The 16,451-nt window shown below is 46.2% G+C and overlaps 7 protein-coding genes across 7 annotated transcripts; 4 read left to right on the forward strand and 3 right to left on the reverse strand. All coding sequences in view use genetic code 12, as the record gives it.

Annotated features, from left to right (window-relative positions):
- Positions 1–741: 741 nt before the first annotated feature.
- On the forward strand, positions 742–2,868 carry LODBEIA_P13610 (uncharacterized protein; the record flags this gene model as incomplete). The annotated part of the gene is made up of 1 exon (XM_066971241.1): positions 742–2,868. The coding sequence occupies one exon, from the start codon at positions 742–744 to the stop codon at positions 2,866–2,868; it is 2,127 nt and encodes a 708-aa protein (XP_066828299.1).
- A 329-nt stretch (positions 2,869–3,197) lies between these two features.
- Positions 3,198–5,336, reverse strand: LODBEIA_P13620 (uncharacterized protein; the record flags this gene model as incomplete). The annotated part of the gene is made up of 1 exon (XM_066971242.1): positions 3,198–5,336. One exon carries the CDS (start codon positions 5,334–5,336, stop codon positions 3,198–3,200), a length of 2,139 nt encoding a protein of 712 aa, XP_066828300.1.
- Positions 5,337–7,374: 2,038 nt separating this feature from the next.
- LODBEIA_P13630 (uncharacterized protein) lies at positions 7,375–8,964 on the forward strand (the record flags this gene model as incomplete). Its single annotated transcript, XM_066971243.1, has 1 exon — positions 7,375–8,964. One exon carries the CDS (start codon positions 7,375–7,377, stop codon positions 8,962–8,964), a length of 1,590 nt encoding a protein of 529 aa, XP_066828301.1.
- A 261-nt stretch (positions 8,965–9,225) lies between these two features.
- On the forward strand, positions 9,226–10,137 carry LODBEIA_P13640 (uncharacterized protein; the record flags this gene model as incomplete). The annotated part of the gene is made up of 1 exon (XM_066971244.1): positions 9,226–10,137. The coding sequence occupies one exon, from the start codon at positions 9,226–9,228 to the stop codon at positions 10,135–10,137; it is 912 nt and encodes a 303-aa protein (XP_066828302.1).
- A 75-nt stretch (positions 10,138–10,212) lies between these two features.
- Positions 10,213–11,118, reverse strand: LODBEIA_P13650 (uncharacterized protein; the record flags this gene model as incomplete). Its single annotated transcript, XM_066971245.1, has 1 exon — positions 10,213–11,118. One exon carries the CDS (start codon positions 11,116–11,118, stop codon positions 10,213–10,215), a length of 906 nt encoding a protein of 301 aa, XP_066828303.1.
- Positions 11,119–11,329: 211 nt separating this feature from the next.
- LODBEIA_P13660 (uncharacterized protein) lies at positions 11,330–11,635 on the forward strand (the record flags this gene model as incomplete). The annotated part of the gene is made up of 1 exon (XM_066971246.1): positions 11,330–11,635. One exon carries the CDS (start codon positions 11,330–11,332, stop codon positions 11,633–11,635), a length of 306 nt encoding a protein of 101 aa, XP_066828304.1.
- A 144-nt stretch (positions 11,636–11,779) lies between these two features.
- LODBEIA_P13670 (uncharacterized protein) lies at positions 11,780–16,384 on the reverse strand (the record flags this gene model as incomplete). The annotated part of the gene is made up of 1 exon (XM_066971247.1): positions 11,780–16,384. The coding sequence occupies one exon, from the start codon at positions 16,382–16,384 to the stop codon at positions 11,780–11,782; it is 4,605 nt and encodes a 1,534-aa protein (XP_066828305.1).
- Positions 16,385–16,451: the final 67 nt, after the last annotated feature.

Here is a 16,451-nt window from a genome sequence, read left to right on the forward strand (position 1 = left end):
TGCTATTAACCAACCAGCACATACAAGTCGGTGGCCAATTTTTTTTGCCGCTGCTTGTAACTCGATTTTCAAACACTGCTTGTGCCTTGCTTGTGCTTTGGGTGGCGGGCCGGAGAAGGAGAGCGCGTATGGAAGGGAATTCCATCGAAGTAGTCCAGCCCTTTGCCAACCTCTCGAGATCCGGTAATTTGTCTTGCTTCTCATGACACGTAATATTTGGTACACTTGAACTGTTTTATTAGTTTTATTGAGCCCTGGTCATTTCTACCAAGAGCAAATCCGGCTCTTCTACCCCCATATAGAAGATCGTCATCGTGAACTGTGTTCTGCCCCATCACCGCCAGTCTGTCCCGCCCTGTCTCTCTGCCTCGCTCGCATTTTGGCATTATTTTACAAAGTTGATCTTCAAGGCTTTTAACCAAATACTCTTTTTTTTTTTTTTCTTCTCTCCTTCTTCCTCTTTCTTCCTGTGGCTAACCCTCTTTCCAACCTTGTTAACTCACGAGCCGGTCTCTACAGCTTCACAAAGGGCCTCCTTTTCTTTTTCTTTTTTTTCTTTAGTTTTGGTTGTTGTTCACGGGCCTTTGATCAGTATAGTTATTTGAAAAAAGTGCTCCGCAATTGACAGTATTGATAGTTTCCTCCAACTTTTTTTTGTTGGCTTTGTTTTAATTTTTAAAGAGGAAAAAGAATTGTTCAATCACATACACCTTACTGCCCGAGTCATACTTGTGAAAGATCATGGGAAATAATGCTTCTTCAAATGGACATCAACGTCAGCACTCGGGGCTGCAGCAGGACCACAATAAACTTTCAGCCAAAAAGTCCAACTCTTCTAGCGAGGGCCAGGTGAGAAAATCGACGGCAGGCAACATCAATAATCACTCGCTAGATGAAGAATTCAGTGATTTGATTTTACACCAGGTTGTCAAACAGCCTCCAAATGCAAATGCAAATGCAAATGCAAATGCAAATGTCACGCTGCCCAACAGTTTACTACCACACAAACTGAATCAAACCTATGACCACTTCACCAACGACTTGATCGAGGATGAGTTCAATGAGGTCAATGACGGTCTAGTCGAGGAGCTGACCTCATTGGCCAGAAATATTCTTCCCGACAACAACTACTTTGATGTCAACAAGGCTAGAGACATCGAAGCGGAAGCGTCCCCCAGCGACCAAATGGATCTAGATACGCCGTATTCACAGACTTCGGACGATGTTCAAGAGTTTGAGTATGCCTTGTCGCAAACACCGACGCCAGACTTGTCCAAGGTTGATTTCACCAAGATCGGCAATCAGGTGCAACCTTCGGCTCTTCGGCAAGCTTCCGGCTGGGAGCTGCCACAAGAACAACCAAAGCCCCAACAGCAGCAGCTGCTGCTGCAGCAGCTGCTGCTGCAGCAGCTGCTGTCACTGCAGTCGGGTCAAACATTCCCGCCACCTGCCAGAATGATGTCGGCGGCGTCACTTGCCCGAACCCCACACTCTGCCTCCCCCAAGCCCGAGCAGCAGGAAAGCTACTTCCAAGTTAATCAGCACAACCACAACCAGCTGTACTTGAACAACCACCAGGATTTCCCAAGGCAACACCGAAACAAGCAATTCAAAAGCAACAATTACCAAGAACATTTGCTCATCCCCATTGAAATCAAATGGGTCAATTCAAACAAGGAGTCCATCAATAAAATCTCAATCATTGGCTCCTTTTCCAATTGGCGAGACGTTATTAAATTATCGCCCCTGTATAACCATCCCAATGAGTACGTCACCACGATAAACTTGCCCCTTGGAGTACACAAGTTGCTCTACATCATCAACAATGAGTACAGAGTGAGCGACCAGTTGCCCACTGCCACCGATCAAGAAGGTTTATTCTTCAACTGGTTTGAAGTTATCGACGACACCCACCTTTTCAACCACTCCTTGAACCAACCAAACCACATTGGAGCTAGCACGGACTATGACGCGAACATCATATCGAATCTGGACGTTTCTGCCTCGGCCTCCCTATCCCATAGGCAACAGCTGGCTCACTCTCAAACAAATCCACCTCAGCCCCAGGGTCAGGCCCCTGCTCCCAAAGTAGCGGGCAAGTACGAAGTGGAAAAGATTCAAGAAAAGTCAAATGAGTTGTTGCATAAAATCACCAAAGAAGCGAGCTCTCAATTCGAGCATGTCGAGTATTACCAAGGCAATGAAGACTTTATGGCCGACGACGGCGAAGCCGAATTGCATGACAAGCAAGTGGCACAACAGCAGCTGCAAAACTATCCATACTCACATGGTGCCGCTGCTGCCACCACCAACACAGCAACAACAACAACGGACATCAACACCTCGCAGCAAAACCAATTTTCACCTTACGAGCTCTCCAAATCCAACTCCTTTATCAACGCAGCCAACAAAAAGATAGAGTATTCCAACGAAATCCCAGAAATGTTTATCAACTACGACTACTTCAAGCTAAAGCCGGCAGACTATGAATTGCCCGAACCGCCGCAGCTCCCGCCCCATTTGAACAATGTCTTACTCAACAAGATCTCCAACCAATCAAGCTCAGCCAACTCGTCAACAAACGTGCTCCCCGGTCCTCCCCCCATCACGTCAGCGGTACACCAGTCAGGCGCAACCTCCAACGCCACTTCCCCCTCCTTCACGTACAAGAGACCGCCATTGCGTCGCGCTGATAGCTCCTATTACGCATCAAACAAGGAGGCGTACCACTTGTCGATTCCCAACCACGTCATTTTGAACCATTTAATGACTACCTCGATTAAGAATGACGTGCTTACCGTTGCTTGTATCACTCGATATCTGGGCAAGTTTGTTACTCAAATAATGCACTCTCCCGCTGATAAGTAGCTGGTGTTTCTATATAACTATATCTATATATATAACGAAAAGAAAGAGAGGAAATGTTAGGTGTTGGGTTCTTTTTTTAGCTATGTGCCTCTCGTGTGCGGAGAGGATTAGCCAAAAACAACATTATATATATTTAAATCTTTTGAATTGAAATACATATTAGTAACAACATTAGCTCTTGCTGGTTTTTTTTTTTGATTTTCATGGTATATACATAGTAGTGACAGCATTAGATAATCATCATAACATAGCTCACGTAGACAACATATTTGCGGCAGCAACAAAATTGCAGCCAAAAAAAAAAAAAAAAAAAAAAAAGGAGTTGAGCACTAGCGATCGCGCCTCGTGGTTTTCAAGCGACGCTCCCTCCGCAATCTCGACTGCATCAAACTGTAGCTGCCTCTTCTCAAGATAACTTCCAATTTGAATTGATCGATTTCAGGGTAGAAAACTGAGCTGTACGAGTACAATTCCTCAATCAACGCCTGCCTTTTTACTTTGTTAGTATCCCTGATCCAAGTTTGATGGCCCAATTTGAAATCGCAATAGTTGCCAAATATCTCCAAGATTTTCAACTCAACTTGTTTCGTCAAGGCAATGTCGTAATTGTGCAACTCCAAGATCCGCGACAACTCGTAGATGTTTAACCTCGAGTAGTACCTGTCATACTGCACGTTCCCCAATTGGTTTGTTGGCTGCACTCTAAACGCCCCCAAATCGCCACTTGCTGGCCTCTTGGGGCAATGCGTTCTCTTGACGTGTTTATCGGACAGGTAATTGCTTTCTTGACCCTCGGGTAATCTGAAATCGGGAAGACGTTTCAATTGCGCGAGCGGGATGAACTTGTGAAACTGCAAGTTCCAAAACTCTTCTGTGAAAGGTCGAGGAAGCGTCTTGGGTCCAATATCGTAGATCTCAGAAGCAAGCTGCAATTCTGTGCCATTCGTTTGAGACGATTTAGTGGCGTTTTCGGAATCACCTTCTTTGAGCTCTAGAAGCTTTCTATATTCCTGCTGCTTCTTGCGGTTTTTAAACTTTAAAATCACTGGATAGATCATAAGCACTTGCCGGTGCACCCTCTTGCAATACTTTCTGGTGGTCCTACACATTTGCTCCCCGACGTTTGGGCCAGCTTCATTTCCATTCGCTTCGTCTTGTTCTTGTTCGTGTTCTAGCTCTTGTCCTCCCTCTTCCATCTCTTGTTCCTCCTCTCCTTCTTCGTCTTCGTCTTCCGCTTCTACTTCTCTCTCTTCTCCCTCTTCATCTTCTTCTTCTTCTTTTTCCTTCTTCTTCTGCTTCCTTTTCTTTTTCGCCTCTTTCATTCCGTTGCCACCATCGTGTACGTAACCACTACTATCAGATCTCATTACAAGGACATGAATCCCCTCGGCAACAGGAGTTTCAGCGCGGCTACGAGTGGATACATGGCTATTGCCTGGAAAAATTTCATGCTCCAGAGCTTGGTCCTCTTTCCTAGGTGTGAAAATAGGTGACGACGGAATGGTCAGACCTAGGCCATGATTTCTCACAGGTGACGGCGAGACGGGAAGAACACCTTCAAAGACTCGTGGGCGCTGGTCCCCTTGGAAGATACAGATAGTACCAGTGGCCGATTCCGAACTAGGAAAAGAAAACGCCGGTAAAAGGTTCAAATTTTCTCTCAATTCGTCAACTCGTTCGGAATCGCTCCCCAGATTGTGGGATAATGTGTAAATCACGCCTTCAGTGGTGCTCAGAAACGAGGCTTCCAAGGAAATGCCGTTGATACTTTTATCCTGACAGAGTACATTGTAGACCGTGCTGCACATTGCCCTTCCTGTCTCTCTCGAAAGCGCGCCAAGAGCGATTTCGTCAACAGAATAAGGGGCTGTCATCAGAAACGGGTTAGCCTCATGCTCCTTTGCAAACACCCGGTCATCGATCAACACGGGATCCAAAAAGTTGCCACCATCGGAAGCCCATCGAGTGTTTCCAGCGTCAATGTGGTTTCCCTCGTAAAAGTTAACCTCCAAGTCCTCGGTGAGGGTTTTTTTCTCCTGAGAGAAGGAAGTGTTGGTGGTGGGTAGCGAGCAAGCTAAACCCATTGCATTAAGGGAATTTGGTCGCGGATACGACGACGAGGACGGGTTGTGGTAGCAACTCAAGATGTTTTCTTGATCTTGAGCTTCGACTGGTTTCTGCGGTTGTTGCTGCTGCTGCTGCTGCTGCTGCTGTTGCTGTTGCGAGATTGCCTGAGCCTCAATGGCGAATTTGTGCGACGACTGCGAGTAAGGTTGATAGATTCCACAGGTCAGATTCAAGTCAATCTCCTTCATTTGTCGGGGACTTTGATTGAAAGAACTTGCATGATCGGGATTATGAGCGGCCAAGAGCTGGAAAAATAATGGGTCAATATCACTACCACCACCAACATCTTGTCTTGGCAACTCCGACGACGACGACGACGATATTTGGTAGAGCTGGCTCATTGCTTACTTGGTGTAACTTTATCGATCAACCCCGTTACTTGCATAAAAAAAATTACTTCTTAGCTAGCGCAGCCACCAATGAGGTAACCAAAAACCAAAAACCGAAAAAAAACAACTCACCGATCCTAGCAACTAAAGCTATGTGATAAAAAAGGGTAGCTGTGTGGATTCTATGTCCGTACTGTCAATCCGTTATCCTTTGGCTCTGTTTGTTTTTAATCTCTATACTTCCCACCTGCTGAATGTTTAAGGGGTGTTTTTTTTTTTGGAAAAAGCTTCGACTTGCAACTGCTTTAGATAAAACCCAGAGAACACCAAGTTGATGCAATTTGAACTAGCTGCTAATGACTCGATAGATTGGATTGGAAGGACAGCGTGTGAACAGACGCGTTGTTTGCTTCTTGACAGCGTAATTCCCTGGCCAGAATCAAAATTTGTTTTTTTACTTGAAAATGTGTATGGTCCCTTCCTTTCCCTCCCCTCATTCAAACAAAAAAAAAAAGAGAAGAAACCCCCCACCCCCAACATTTTTCAATATATATAGACGCCCACAGAGACGGTCTGTCCATTTGCAACAGATTTGAAAAAAAACGACAGACTTGGGATTTATGTCCAATCAAAAGGCGGCACTATAAAGGGTGCTAATCTGGTTGTTGGAAAAGTTTAGACTGCTTGTCTTTTGGGTTCAAGGTTGCTTCAGCTCCCACGTGAATGACCGGTTGCTATTTTTCAGCTTCAAAAGTCTTTGGAGCCCAATTCATGTGCCTGCGCTGAATCGTCATCCTGTGTGTCGCAGCCAGGATTGGGATCTGATAATCAACAAGGTGCAATCCATTGTGAATTTTTTTGTTTTTTTTTTTTTGCAGCAGAAATCACTAGATCTGATCCAAATAGGGTTGCAGGGTCGAGGATTTTGATCAAATCATATGGAGCGTTGTTCTGAGGAAAGTGTGCCTCTCTGGCTCTGCGTGAGCTACATGAGATCGTCGAATCCCTTTTTTTTTCCTTGAAATCAACGTGAATGTGGTGGTATTGCTAGGTCTCAGACCTCTCTGGCTCTGCGTGAGCTACATGAGATCGTCGAATCCCTTTTTTTTCCTTGAAATCAACGTGAATGTGGTGGTATTGCTAGGTCTCAGACCTCTCTGGCTCTGCTTGAGCTACATGAGATCGTCGAATCCCTTTTTTTTCCTTGAGATCAACGTGAATGTGGTGGTATTGCTAGGTCTCAGACCTCGCGTCCCAGTCAATCAAGCTAGTCTTCTCAAAGCACTCATGGAAGAATCAAAGGAAAAAAAAAAAAAAAAGAACTCGAGTTTCAACCATTTTGTCGGCACTTGCACTCAGGGTTTCCGGCTCAGAAACAGTGGCAAGTCCGGGTGAAACACGCACTCACAGGGTAAACATGGGGAAGCGGGAAGGGGGGGATGATTGTTTTGCACAAGTCGGCAACTGATGATAGACTTATGCCAAGGACAATAAAAAAGAGCCTTTCATTGGTAACGCCGGTTGACAAATTTTGAGGCACCTTCAGGAGAAATTGTCCTCAGTTTTGTCAGCCACGAATAAACTAGTAAATTGAACTTCCCACGCTCAACCAGATCGCAAAAACCTTTACCCGTGATAACCGCTTTTTTCATTAACAAAAGGACTCGGAAGGAAAGAGCAATTGTCCTTTTCTTTTAATTTTTTTTAATTTGCGCAAAGCGGAAAGTTTTTTTGACAGATTATTACACCGGTTGCGCGCCCTTCGCACGGAGCGATCCCGAGAGCTCGGGTTCTCAGCCGTGTTCCACATTTGACTAAATTTGCGATAGGGGGGAATATGTCCTTTGAAACTTTTCGTGTCCCCGACTATAGTTCACGGTTGAGATTCGACGATGAACAGATGCGACGTATAAAGCTTCGGTCTTGCCCTCTACAACTGATACTACTATCTTTTTTCAGGCGGCCACCCCCCTTAATTTTGTATTTGATCTTATTTTGCCGCTAAATTGCGCAAAATCACGCTGTATTCAGACGATTTTATTGAGTTGACATGTCTGACACAACCCCTGTAAATTCCGAGGAAGGGAGGACGCTTTCAGAGATCATTGAAAAGGAGAAAAATGACGAAGTCTACCATAGCCAACCAAACTTTGAAGAGATATCGCTCTTTCGTGAGTGCATTTTCGTGTTCTTTATGTGCGCTTCGCAGTTGTTGACGCAGGCAGCGTCCTCGCAGACCATGCCCACCATGTTGCAGATAGGCGAGTCCTTTGGCGTCAACAACAAACCGGGCGAGGTTTCGTGGTTCTCAGCAGCGTTTTCGCTCACCGTGGGCACCTTTATAATGGTCAGCGGGAGGCTAGGCGATATGTACGGCTATAAAACCTTGTACATCATCGGGTACATTTGGTTTGCGGTATTCTCCTTGTTGTGCGGATTTGCAGGAATGACCAAATCCGTGGTCTTTTTCACTGCCATGCGGGGACTTCAAGGGGTAGGGCCTGCCATAATGATGCCCAATTCGCAAGCACTCATTGGAAATTTCTACCCCAACATTTTCCGCAAAAATTTGTGCTTTGCGTTATTTGGCGCTGTTGCCCCTACTGGCTTTATCATTGGTGCTCTATTCAGTGCCATGTTTGCCGATATAGCGTGGTGGCCGTGGACTTTTTGGACGTGTGGAATCGTGAGTTTTGTCTTTGCGCTTTTAGCATTCTTTGTGATACCAAACAAGATTGGTCGCAAGTCAGGCGGCAAGTTTGACTATTTGGGATCCATAACTGGGGTGAGTGGGTTGGTATTGATCAATTTCTCGTTCAACCAGGGCCCAAACGTCGGGTGGGACGTGGTGTACGTCTATGTCCTACTCATTGTTGGGTTCGCACTAATGTGCCTTTTCTATTCTATAGAAAAGCGTGTTGAGGATCCGTTGGTTCCGCCAGAGGTGTTGAAAGGAGACACGGGTTTCATTCTTGCGTGCATCAGTGCCGGCTGGTCTTGCTTTGGGGTGTGGCTATATTATATGTTCCGATGGTCGTTGCTCGTGGATCACCATAGTGCCGTCATGGCAGCTGTCGAAAATATAACCGCTAGCCCCATGGGTCTCATTGCCGCCGTGGGGTGTGCCGTTTTGCTCACCAAAGTGCCATCGGCGCTTGTGATGCTATTCGCAATGGTTGCCTTTCTCGTTGGGGTGATCATCATGGGCACAAGACCGGTGGGCCAGATCTACTGGGCTCAAAAATTTGTCAGCTTGATTGTCCAGCCATTGGGGATGGACATGTCGTTCCCGGCTGCTGTTATTCTATTGAGTGCTGCTTTGCCAAGACACCAGCAAGGGATTGCTGGTTCTTTGGTGTCCACGTTTGTCAATTACTCGATTTCGATAGGTTTGGGTTTTGCAGGCACGGTGGAGTACTACACCACAAAGGACAAGAAGCAGTCTGAGTTCGACACCACCGTTTTGGGAATGAGGAATGCGTATCGCATGGGAATGGGTCTAGCTGGGTTTGGAGTAGTTGTTGCTACAGTTTACTTGTTCAAGCAATTGGGATGGAGAAGGAAAGCAGTTTCGGAGAGCACCAGCATTTCAGAGGACGAAAAGGGTGCTGATGAACCTGGCACCGCGGAACATGTATAGACTTGTAATGATAGATCTTGGTCAATCTTATTGCCCTCCCCTTCTCTTATCTCCCTGAAGCTGTTGTAAGTAGACAAAGCCTCCTGGCTAGCACCCGCCACAGTTGCAAAAAAGAAGGGATCGCTGTTCCCGCGATAAATAAAAAAAGTCAACATTAACGATAGCGGAATCTGACTAATTAGTTCTCCAATTTTTCCAGACCCCCTAGGATCTACAACCCATACACTTCTACCCATACCGTCAAAAAAAAAACTAGCAGAGATGACGTCGCAAGTACTCAAGTCCCCCTTATCCAAATCTTTAAAAGTAGCATTGATCCAATTGAAAGCCGGCAGTGACAAAAAGGCCAACTTGGCCAAAGTCACCCAGTTCATCAACGACGCCGTGCTGAAAGCCACTGGTGCACGAGTAGATCTCGTGATGTTGCCCGAGTGCTTCAACTCCCCCTACGCGGTGGACGAGTTCCGCAACTACGCGGAACAGATCCCGCTGGGCGAGACCACTGCGCTTCTCTCGTCTCTCGCCAAGAAACACGGGATATTCATCGTGGGTGGATCGATCCCTGAACTCGGCGCCGAAGACAAGATATACAACACCTCGTTGGCTTTCAATGCCGAGGGGGAGATCATCGCTAAGCACCGCAAGGCTCATTTATTCGACATTGACATCAAGGGAGGCATAACTTTCCAGGAGTCAGTCACGTTGACTGGCGGCGACAAGGCCACTGTTTTCAAATTGGGCGAATATGGCAATGTCGGATTGGGCATCTGCTACGATATCCGATTTCCCGAATTGGCCTCGATTGCGTCGCGTGCGCCAAACAACGCGTTCGCGATGTTCTACCCTGGCGCATTCAACACCACGACGGGGCCCTTGCATTGGCACTTGTTGGCGCGCGCTAGAGCTGTCGATAATGAGCTTTTCACGGTGTTGTGCTCACCAGCGAGAGATGTCGAGGGGGGAGGGTACCAGGCGTATGGACACTCGCTCGTGGTTGATCCGATGGGCCACGTGATTGCCGAAGCGGGCGAAGGTGAAGAGATCTTGTATGCCGAGTTGGACAGGGATTTGTTGCCCAAGGCACGCGAGGGCATCCCCGTGCATTATCAACGCAGATTCGACATCTACGGAGATTTCGTCGGTGACGGGTCGGTGAAAGTGAGCGATAAATGAAAAGAAGAAAACTCAAAAAAAAGCTCAAAGAAATAGAAAATAGAAAAGGGATGTTGGTGTAAATGCAAATGTAATCTATTCGTCCTCTTTGCGCTCTATAAATTCTTGCAACACATCCATAAACTCCTCCGGCTTTTCACTTATGACCCAATGTCCACATTCAATATCCCGGACTTCGAAATCGGGGAAAAACGCCGCGATTTCAGGTATGACCTCATCCGCAATGTAATGCGATTGCGTGCCTCTGATGAATAGACTCGGACCAGTCCATCTGTAGCTGCTCGAGTCGAATGGCCAACTAGCAATGAACCCTTTGTTCACGGCGTCTCCAATCACATCCAAGGGGATCTTAGACTGAATCACATCGTTCTTTTTCCCTCTCCACATGTTCATCAATAGGAACTGCCTTATACCTTTATTTGGCTCAACCTCGGCCAACTTTGCATCGACGTCCCTGATATCTGTATACTTGTACTTTTCCAAGCAGAGTCTCAATTGGTTGATATACTTGCTGAATTTGGATCCCGTGTTGCCAAACGCGATAGGTGCATTGTCGACGCTCACCACGTATTTGGGGACATCGGGTTTCCTCAACGCCACTGCCATCGCAGTCTTGGCCCCCATCGAGTGTCCCACGAGTATCGGCTTCTCCTTGAATTTCTGCTCGCAGATCCATCCTTCGACATCCGCAGCCAAACTAGGGTAATCCAAGCGTGGCGCATGTGGAGACAGGCCAAAGTTTCGCAAGTCGAGACAGTATATATCTCGAGATAACCGCTCCGAGAGCTGTTTGGCAACCGTGCGTGTGTTGGCTTTGCACCCGAATAGTCCATGGAGGAGGATGAGGGGTGACCTTGTGGAGTTTTCGTGGGGGTGCTTGTCGTATGCCAACTTCACGGTCTCGATCTGTTGCCTTAGCTGAACCGAAGTCGAGAAGCACCTGATACTCCCGCGAGATAGCGGGTTGACCAACTTGAACATGACGCCTCCAATGGTGGTTTTTCAACTCTGTTTTCCTTTATTCTAATGTTTTCGCAGCATAAAATTCACCGCTATCATCGAAGTTCATGAAGTTTTTCTCCCTCCTCCACCAAATCCATCCTCTCAACAGTATACATATAATTCAAACCCCCGTGAAAAAAAAAGAGATGGCATGCTTCATCGTGTAATGAACAGATCAGTCCTACGCACAATGTCCAGCGCATCGAAAGGCCCAATCGAAACGACGATAGCGCAGAAGCTCCAAACGACGTTCAACCCCACTTTTCTCGAAGTGCGCAACGACTCCCACAAGCACGCGGGCCATCACGGGCTACGAGGCGCTGCTAATACCACGGAGTCGCATTTCTACGTCAAATGCCAAAGCGAGGTGTTTAATGGGAAGAACTTGCCTAGCAGGCATCGGTTGGTGTATAGCTTGCTCGATGACGAGTTTAAGAACCATGGGTTGCATGCCTTGCAGATGAAATTGAAAGGCACGGACGAGAAGATCAATTGAAGAGGCTAGATGATTGAGGCTAGAGACCAGAGATTTCAGAGCACACGTTAAATTCAAAACAAAACAGAACAGAGCGAATGTTACACGAATGATTATAAATTACTATATATATATATATTTATATATTTATATAATGAAATTTCTCTAATTACCATTGGCTTCTTGGTGGCTTTCTTGCACCGAGGCATTCTTTGCAACCAACTCCACTATTCTACGAATAACGGGCAAGTTCAACCACGCAGGGACGTATGCTTCGACTCTCGAGAACGGCCTCAACTCAATGTTTCTGAATGGGTCTTCAAAATGGCCGTCTGTAGACATTGTAAGGAACAATTCATCGCTTGAGCTCTCTTTAGTCTTTGCAGCAACGATAGCCATCACGGATGGCGCAATTGGCGTCTCGTACTCGGCCGAGCTGTAAGCACCAATGGTCTTGTGTATCTGGGCCGGGTTCAACGCGTAACAGATTTCGTAGATTATATTGATATCCTCGGCGGTGTTTTTCCTCAACTGCAACAATTTGGCCGCCTGGAGCAAATGAATCAAGCACGATGAGCCTTCTTCGATATCGTGCGACTTGCACCATTCTTCTAATCTTGTGACGTTGTAGTTCAATTGCAAACCTCTCTTCCACGACAAAAAGTTGCGCCTCATGATCAAATCATTAAAACATAATGCATCGATGAACCTCAACATCTCCGTTATGACGCTAACAATTACCTCGTTCTCCAAATAGTAGCTCTTCATCGACCAGTACAAGGAATTAAAAGTCGACAATATGTCATCCATCTTGTAAGTGACACCTGCTGAAAACACTTTGCTCAAGAATGGAGAATTCTCGGGGGCCATGAAACCGGGAAGCGATTGCGACATCACCACGGCTGAAACAGCCTTCTTTTCCAAGTCCTTCTCCATCTTCTTCATCCACATGTTGTAGATGTTGTACGAGAGCGACTCAAAGTCCTCCTTGACAACAGCCACCAATTTCAAGTATTCGTTAAACTCTTCAACGGTCATTTCGTTCGAGAGCGTGTCGTTGGCAATTATGGTGCGTTCTGCATACGAGACAAACGAGTACAACTCGTGAGTGTTGGATAACCAAAAGGCTCCGTGTGGGATAACTTCATCGTCCTTGAGCACAGTCACAAGGTTCTGGATCGAGGACAAGACTTCGCCAAGGAAATCTTCACTTTCCTTTGTCAATCCCAACCTCCACATGTCTGACAAAATGATGATAATGATTCTCGAAGGGAACAAGACCTCTTTCCTGGTCAAGTCAGACGCGACTCCAGCTTGAGGTATCTTGAGTCCCTTGAGCAACCCTTCAACAATCTCGCGGTGCAATTTGCGAGAGTCTCTCAACAACTTGAACAACTCATCGTTGATGTCCTCGATACTGGCATCGTCATCGTTGGAAACGGCAATAACCGATACTGGTCTAGGATTATCAAGCGAGGTGGGCGAGTTCCAAGCGGCGGCGCCGCTTTGACGCTTATTGACGGCTGCTCTGTTGCCCTTGGCACTGTTGAGATACACCAAATCGGCTTTCAATTGCTCAATGTGGGTCTTCAAGTCAACCTCAACGGTATCACGCTTCACGAGATCTTCCTTGGCTTGGTTCAACGCGGCAAGTGTTCTCAGCACCTCCTCACGCAACTCTTGCTGTTCTTTTGACAATTGCACAATCTTTTCCTCGGCTGACGCATAGTCTGACTTGATAGAGGCCAACTCGCGGTTCAAATTTTCCACTTCTTCTTGGTGCTCCGATTTCGTCACGTCCAACTTGTTGTTGTACTCCAATTCCCTTGATTTCAACGTTTCCTCTGCATTTCCCTGCTGGGACAAGAGTTGTTTCAAATTCAGTATCTCCTCCATCAATTTCTTGTTGTCCTGTATCTTGGCTGTGAGCGATTGGGTCAAGTCAATGACCTTGTTCTCTAATCTATAAGATACTTCCTTCAACTTGTTGACAGACTTGGCCTCTGTCTTCAACGTCTTTAACTCACGGTAAGCGTATTGTCTTCTAAACGCGGATTGAATAACCACAGCAGATTTTTGGGTATTTTGGTATTTCCTTCTCTCTTGCAACGATCTCCATGTTTTTTGCAAAGTAACGGCTGAGTTTTCCAAGCGTAATTGGTTAAATGTCTTTCTTGCTTGTAAGCCTCTAATAGACCTTTGCAAAGTGACAACCGAAACAAGGGTTCTGATGTATTGTTGCCTGGCCAAATGGCCCCTGATTGAAGTTTGCAACAAAATTGCAGCTGCTTTCTCCTTTTCTTCTCTAATTTGTCTCCTCTTTTCAAACCCACGGATCAAACTCTGCAGAGCAATAATCGATTGCCTAATCTCGAGGTATTTCTTTCTGTAGAAACGTTTTCTTAAATTCTTTTGAATCATCACCGCCGATCTGTGCAACTTGTCAGCTCTGAGTTTCTCAAACTGCGCCAACATACCGGCTTTGAAAAAGATTTTGGTGTTTCCCAATTGATACTTGGACTTGTCCTCGATGTTTGAAACCAAAATCTGGTGACATAACGCGGAAACAGATTCCTGGGTAGTCTCTCCTGCCATAACCTTGATCCAGTCGTTAGAAGGAACTAAGATGTGATAACGGTCAGCGAACTCTACATAGGTCCATCTCGAAGGGAAACCTGCACAGGATATCCTAATTGTTTCAAGAACACCACAAGCCCTTAATTGTGATAGCACCATTAATGCATCAAACTCCCAAGCTTTCTTTTGCTCGTTTGGTTTTATACACCTGATGTAGTGCACATTTGTAGAGTTGATAGTCTTCATCAATTGGATCAACGAGTTTTTAAACATAGTACCCAAAGTGGGTTTCTTGTTTGCGATTTTCCCCCTGGCTGGAGCAGCGTTGGCCTCGACTGCCGCGGCATTCTGGTCGACAATAGTGAGAATGTCTTGGAGCATTGGGTTCTTTGAACCCTTCATCACCTCCAAGTGGCCCTCGCCAACAGTGTCTCTGTTCTTCTCAATAAACCCTTCCTTGTCGTAGGTCACGTCCAAGGCATAGTGGCTAACGATGAATTTAGCTTGTCCAAATCTGGGCTTTTTAAACACCTTGTTGGTTGGCGGTTTGTCCAAATGCTGGTACATTTTCTCGATAAACTGTTCGTCTTTTCCTGAGGGCAATCTCGACTCTTCATCCAACAATGCCAATATACCCATCTTGTTCTCGATCAAGTCGATACATGGCTGATTATCGGCAAACTCGATAAAGGACCACTCGATTTCTTCCTTTACGTACTCGTCCTGCTCCAATTTGAAAACGTGTTGGTTGAACTCCTGTTGCAATTTTTCATTGGCATAGTTGATGCAAAACTGCTCAAACGAGTTTTTCTCAAAATGTTCAAACCCATAGATATCCAAGACACCAATAAAAGATTTTACTTGACTGGCAATCTTGTCCGGGCACAAGTCCGAGTTGACATAGTCGACTAACCAGTCGAATAATGCCGAGTATATGTATTTGGCAAAAGAATCTCTCGCGACAAGGGCCTGAGCGTGGCTAAGACTACTAATGATTTTCTCGGATCTGGTTGTTATTTGTTTCTTGACACACCATTTGGCAAAGTTCAAGGGGTCAATTCCGAGCAAGTCGCACGCCTTGACCAAGTTTGGTTCATCTGAGGATAAATTGGCGTCATTTCTCGTTGCAGCTATTTCGATATTACCAATGTGCAAAAGGGCAGCAAGGATCCTAAAGATTTGGCTTTGCTTCAGGTCGTCGATTCCAATCATGGTCAATGCTTCTGATGTGGCCTGAAACTCGGCAGCATCGTCAACCCCGTCAATCTGGGTCATTCCTCCTTGGTTGGTGTACCTAAAGTCATCAGCCGTGGTCAACCCCAACTCCTCTTTGGCAACGTCGCCCATACCTGCCAAAATCTGGTAAAAAATATGATAATTTCGTTCAGTTGCCGGCTGGAAAACCAATCTAGACCGTTCCAACAAATAGGTCCTTATCCTGGCGCCAATGATGCAAGTTTGCTTATCGAACAAAATTTCGAGATATTTCCCGAAACGCGACGAGTTATCGTTTCTCGTGGTTTTCGCATTTCCAAACGCCTCCATGATGGGGTTGGTTGCCAATATCTGCTTTTCAACTTGCGACATGTCTGCCTTGTGATCACTGCCCAAAGTTTGATCGCCTTCTTCTTCCACCGTGGCAAGATACCTCATGATATACTTGGCGGAAACCGTTTTGCCGGCACCCGATTCACCACTAACCACCACAGTCTGGTTCTCATTGTCAACCTTCATGCACCGGTACGCATCTTCGGCAATGGCGAAAAGATGCGGGTCTAGTTCTCCCCTTCGGGTGCCCGCGTACGCCTGGACGATATCCTGGGAATATAAATGCTCGACTCGTTGGAAAGGGTTGGTGGCAATCAAGACGATCCCCGAGTAGGTGTAAATCTGCAATTGCGAGTACCGCAACTTGATGGCCTGCAACACTGCTGGTTCGTTCAAATAGGACAAGCTGGTCAAGTCCTCAGCCGCTTCCAAAATGGGCGGGTTTCTCAACGGTGGTAGCTTGTCGTTGTCCTCCGAAAGCGAATCGGTCTCCACTGTGAATACTTTGCCGTCATCCGACTCCGACACTAACTGGATCACATGTTTGTTGCCTTCAAGCTTGTTGGACTTGACCGTTGTGCCTATCCAGCCGAGCTGCTCATCTGGGTACCAGCAACGAGTACCCTCGTCATACAAAGTCACCATGATTTCGGGAGAAAGAAAGAAAGGAAAAAAAAAAAAAAAGAAAGCGTAGAAGGAGGCTCTTGTGTGG

Source organism: Lodderomyces beijingensis (assembly GCF_963989305.1).
Source record: "Lodderomyces beijingensis strain CBS 14171 genome assembly, chromosome: 2".
Taxonomy (NCBI): Eukaryota; Fungi; Ascomycota; class Pichiomycetes; order Serinales; family Debaryomycetaceae; genus Lodderomyces; species Lodderomyces beijingensis.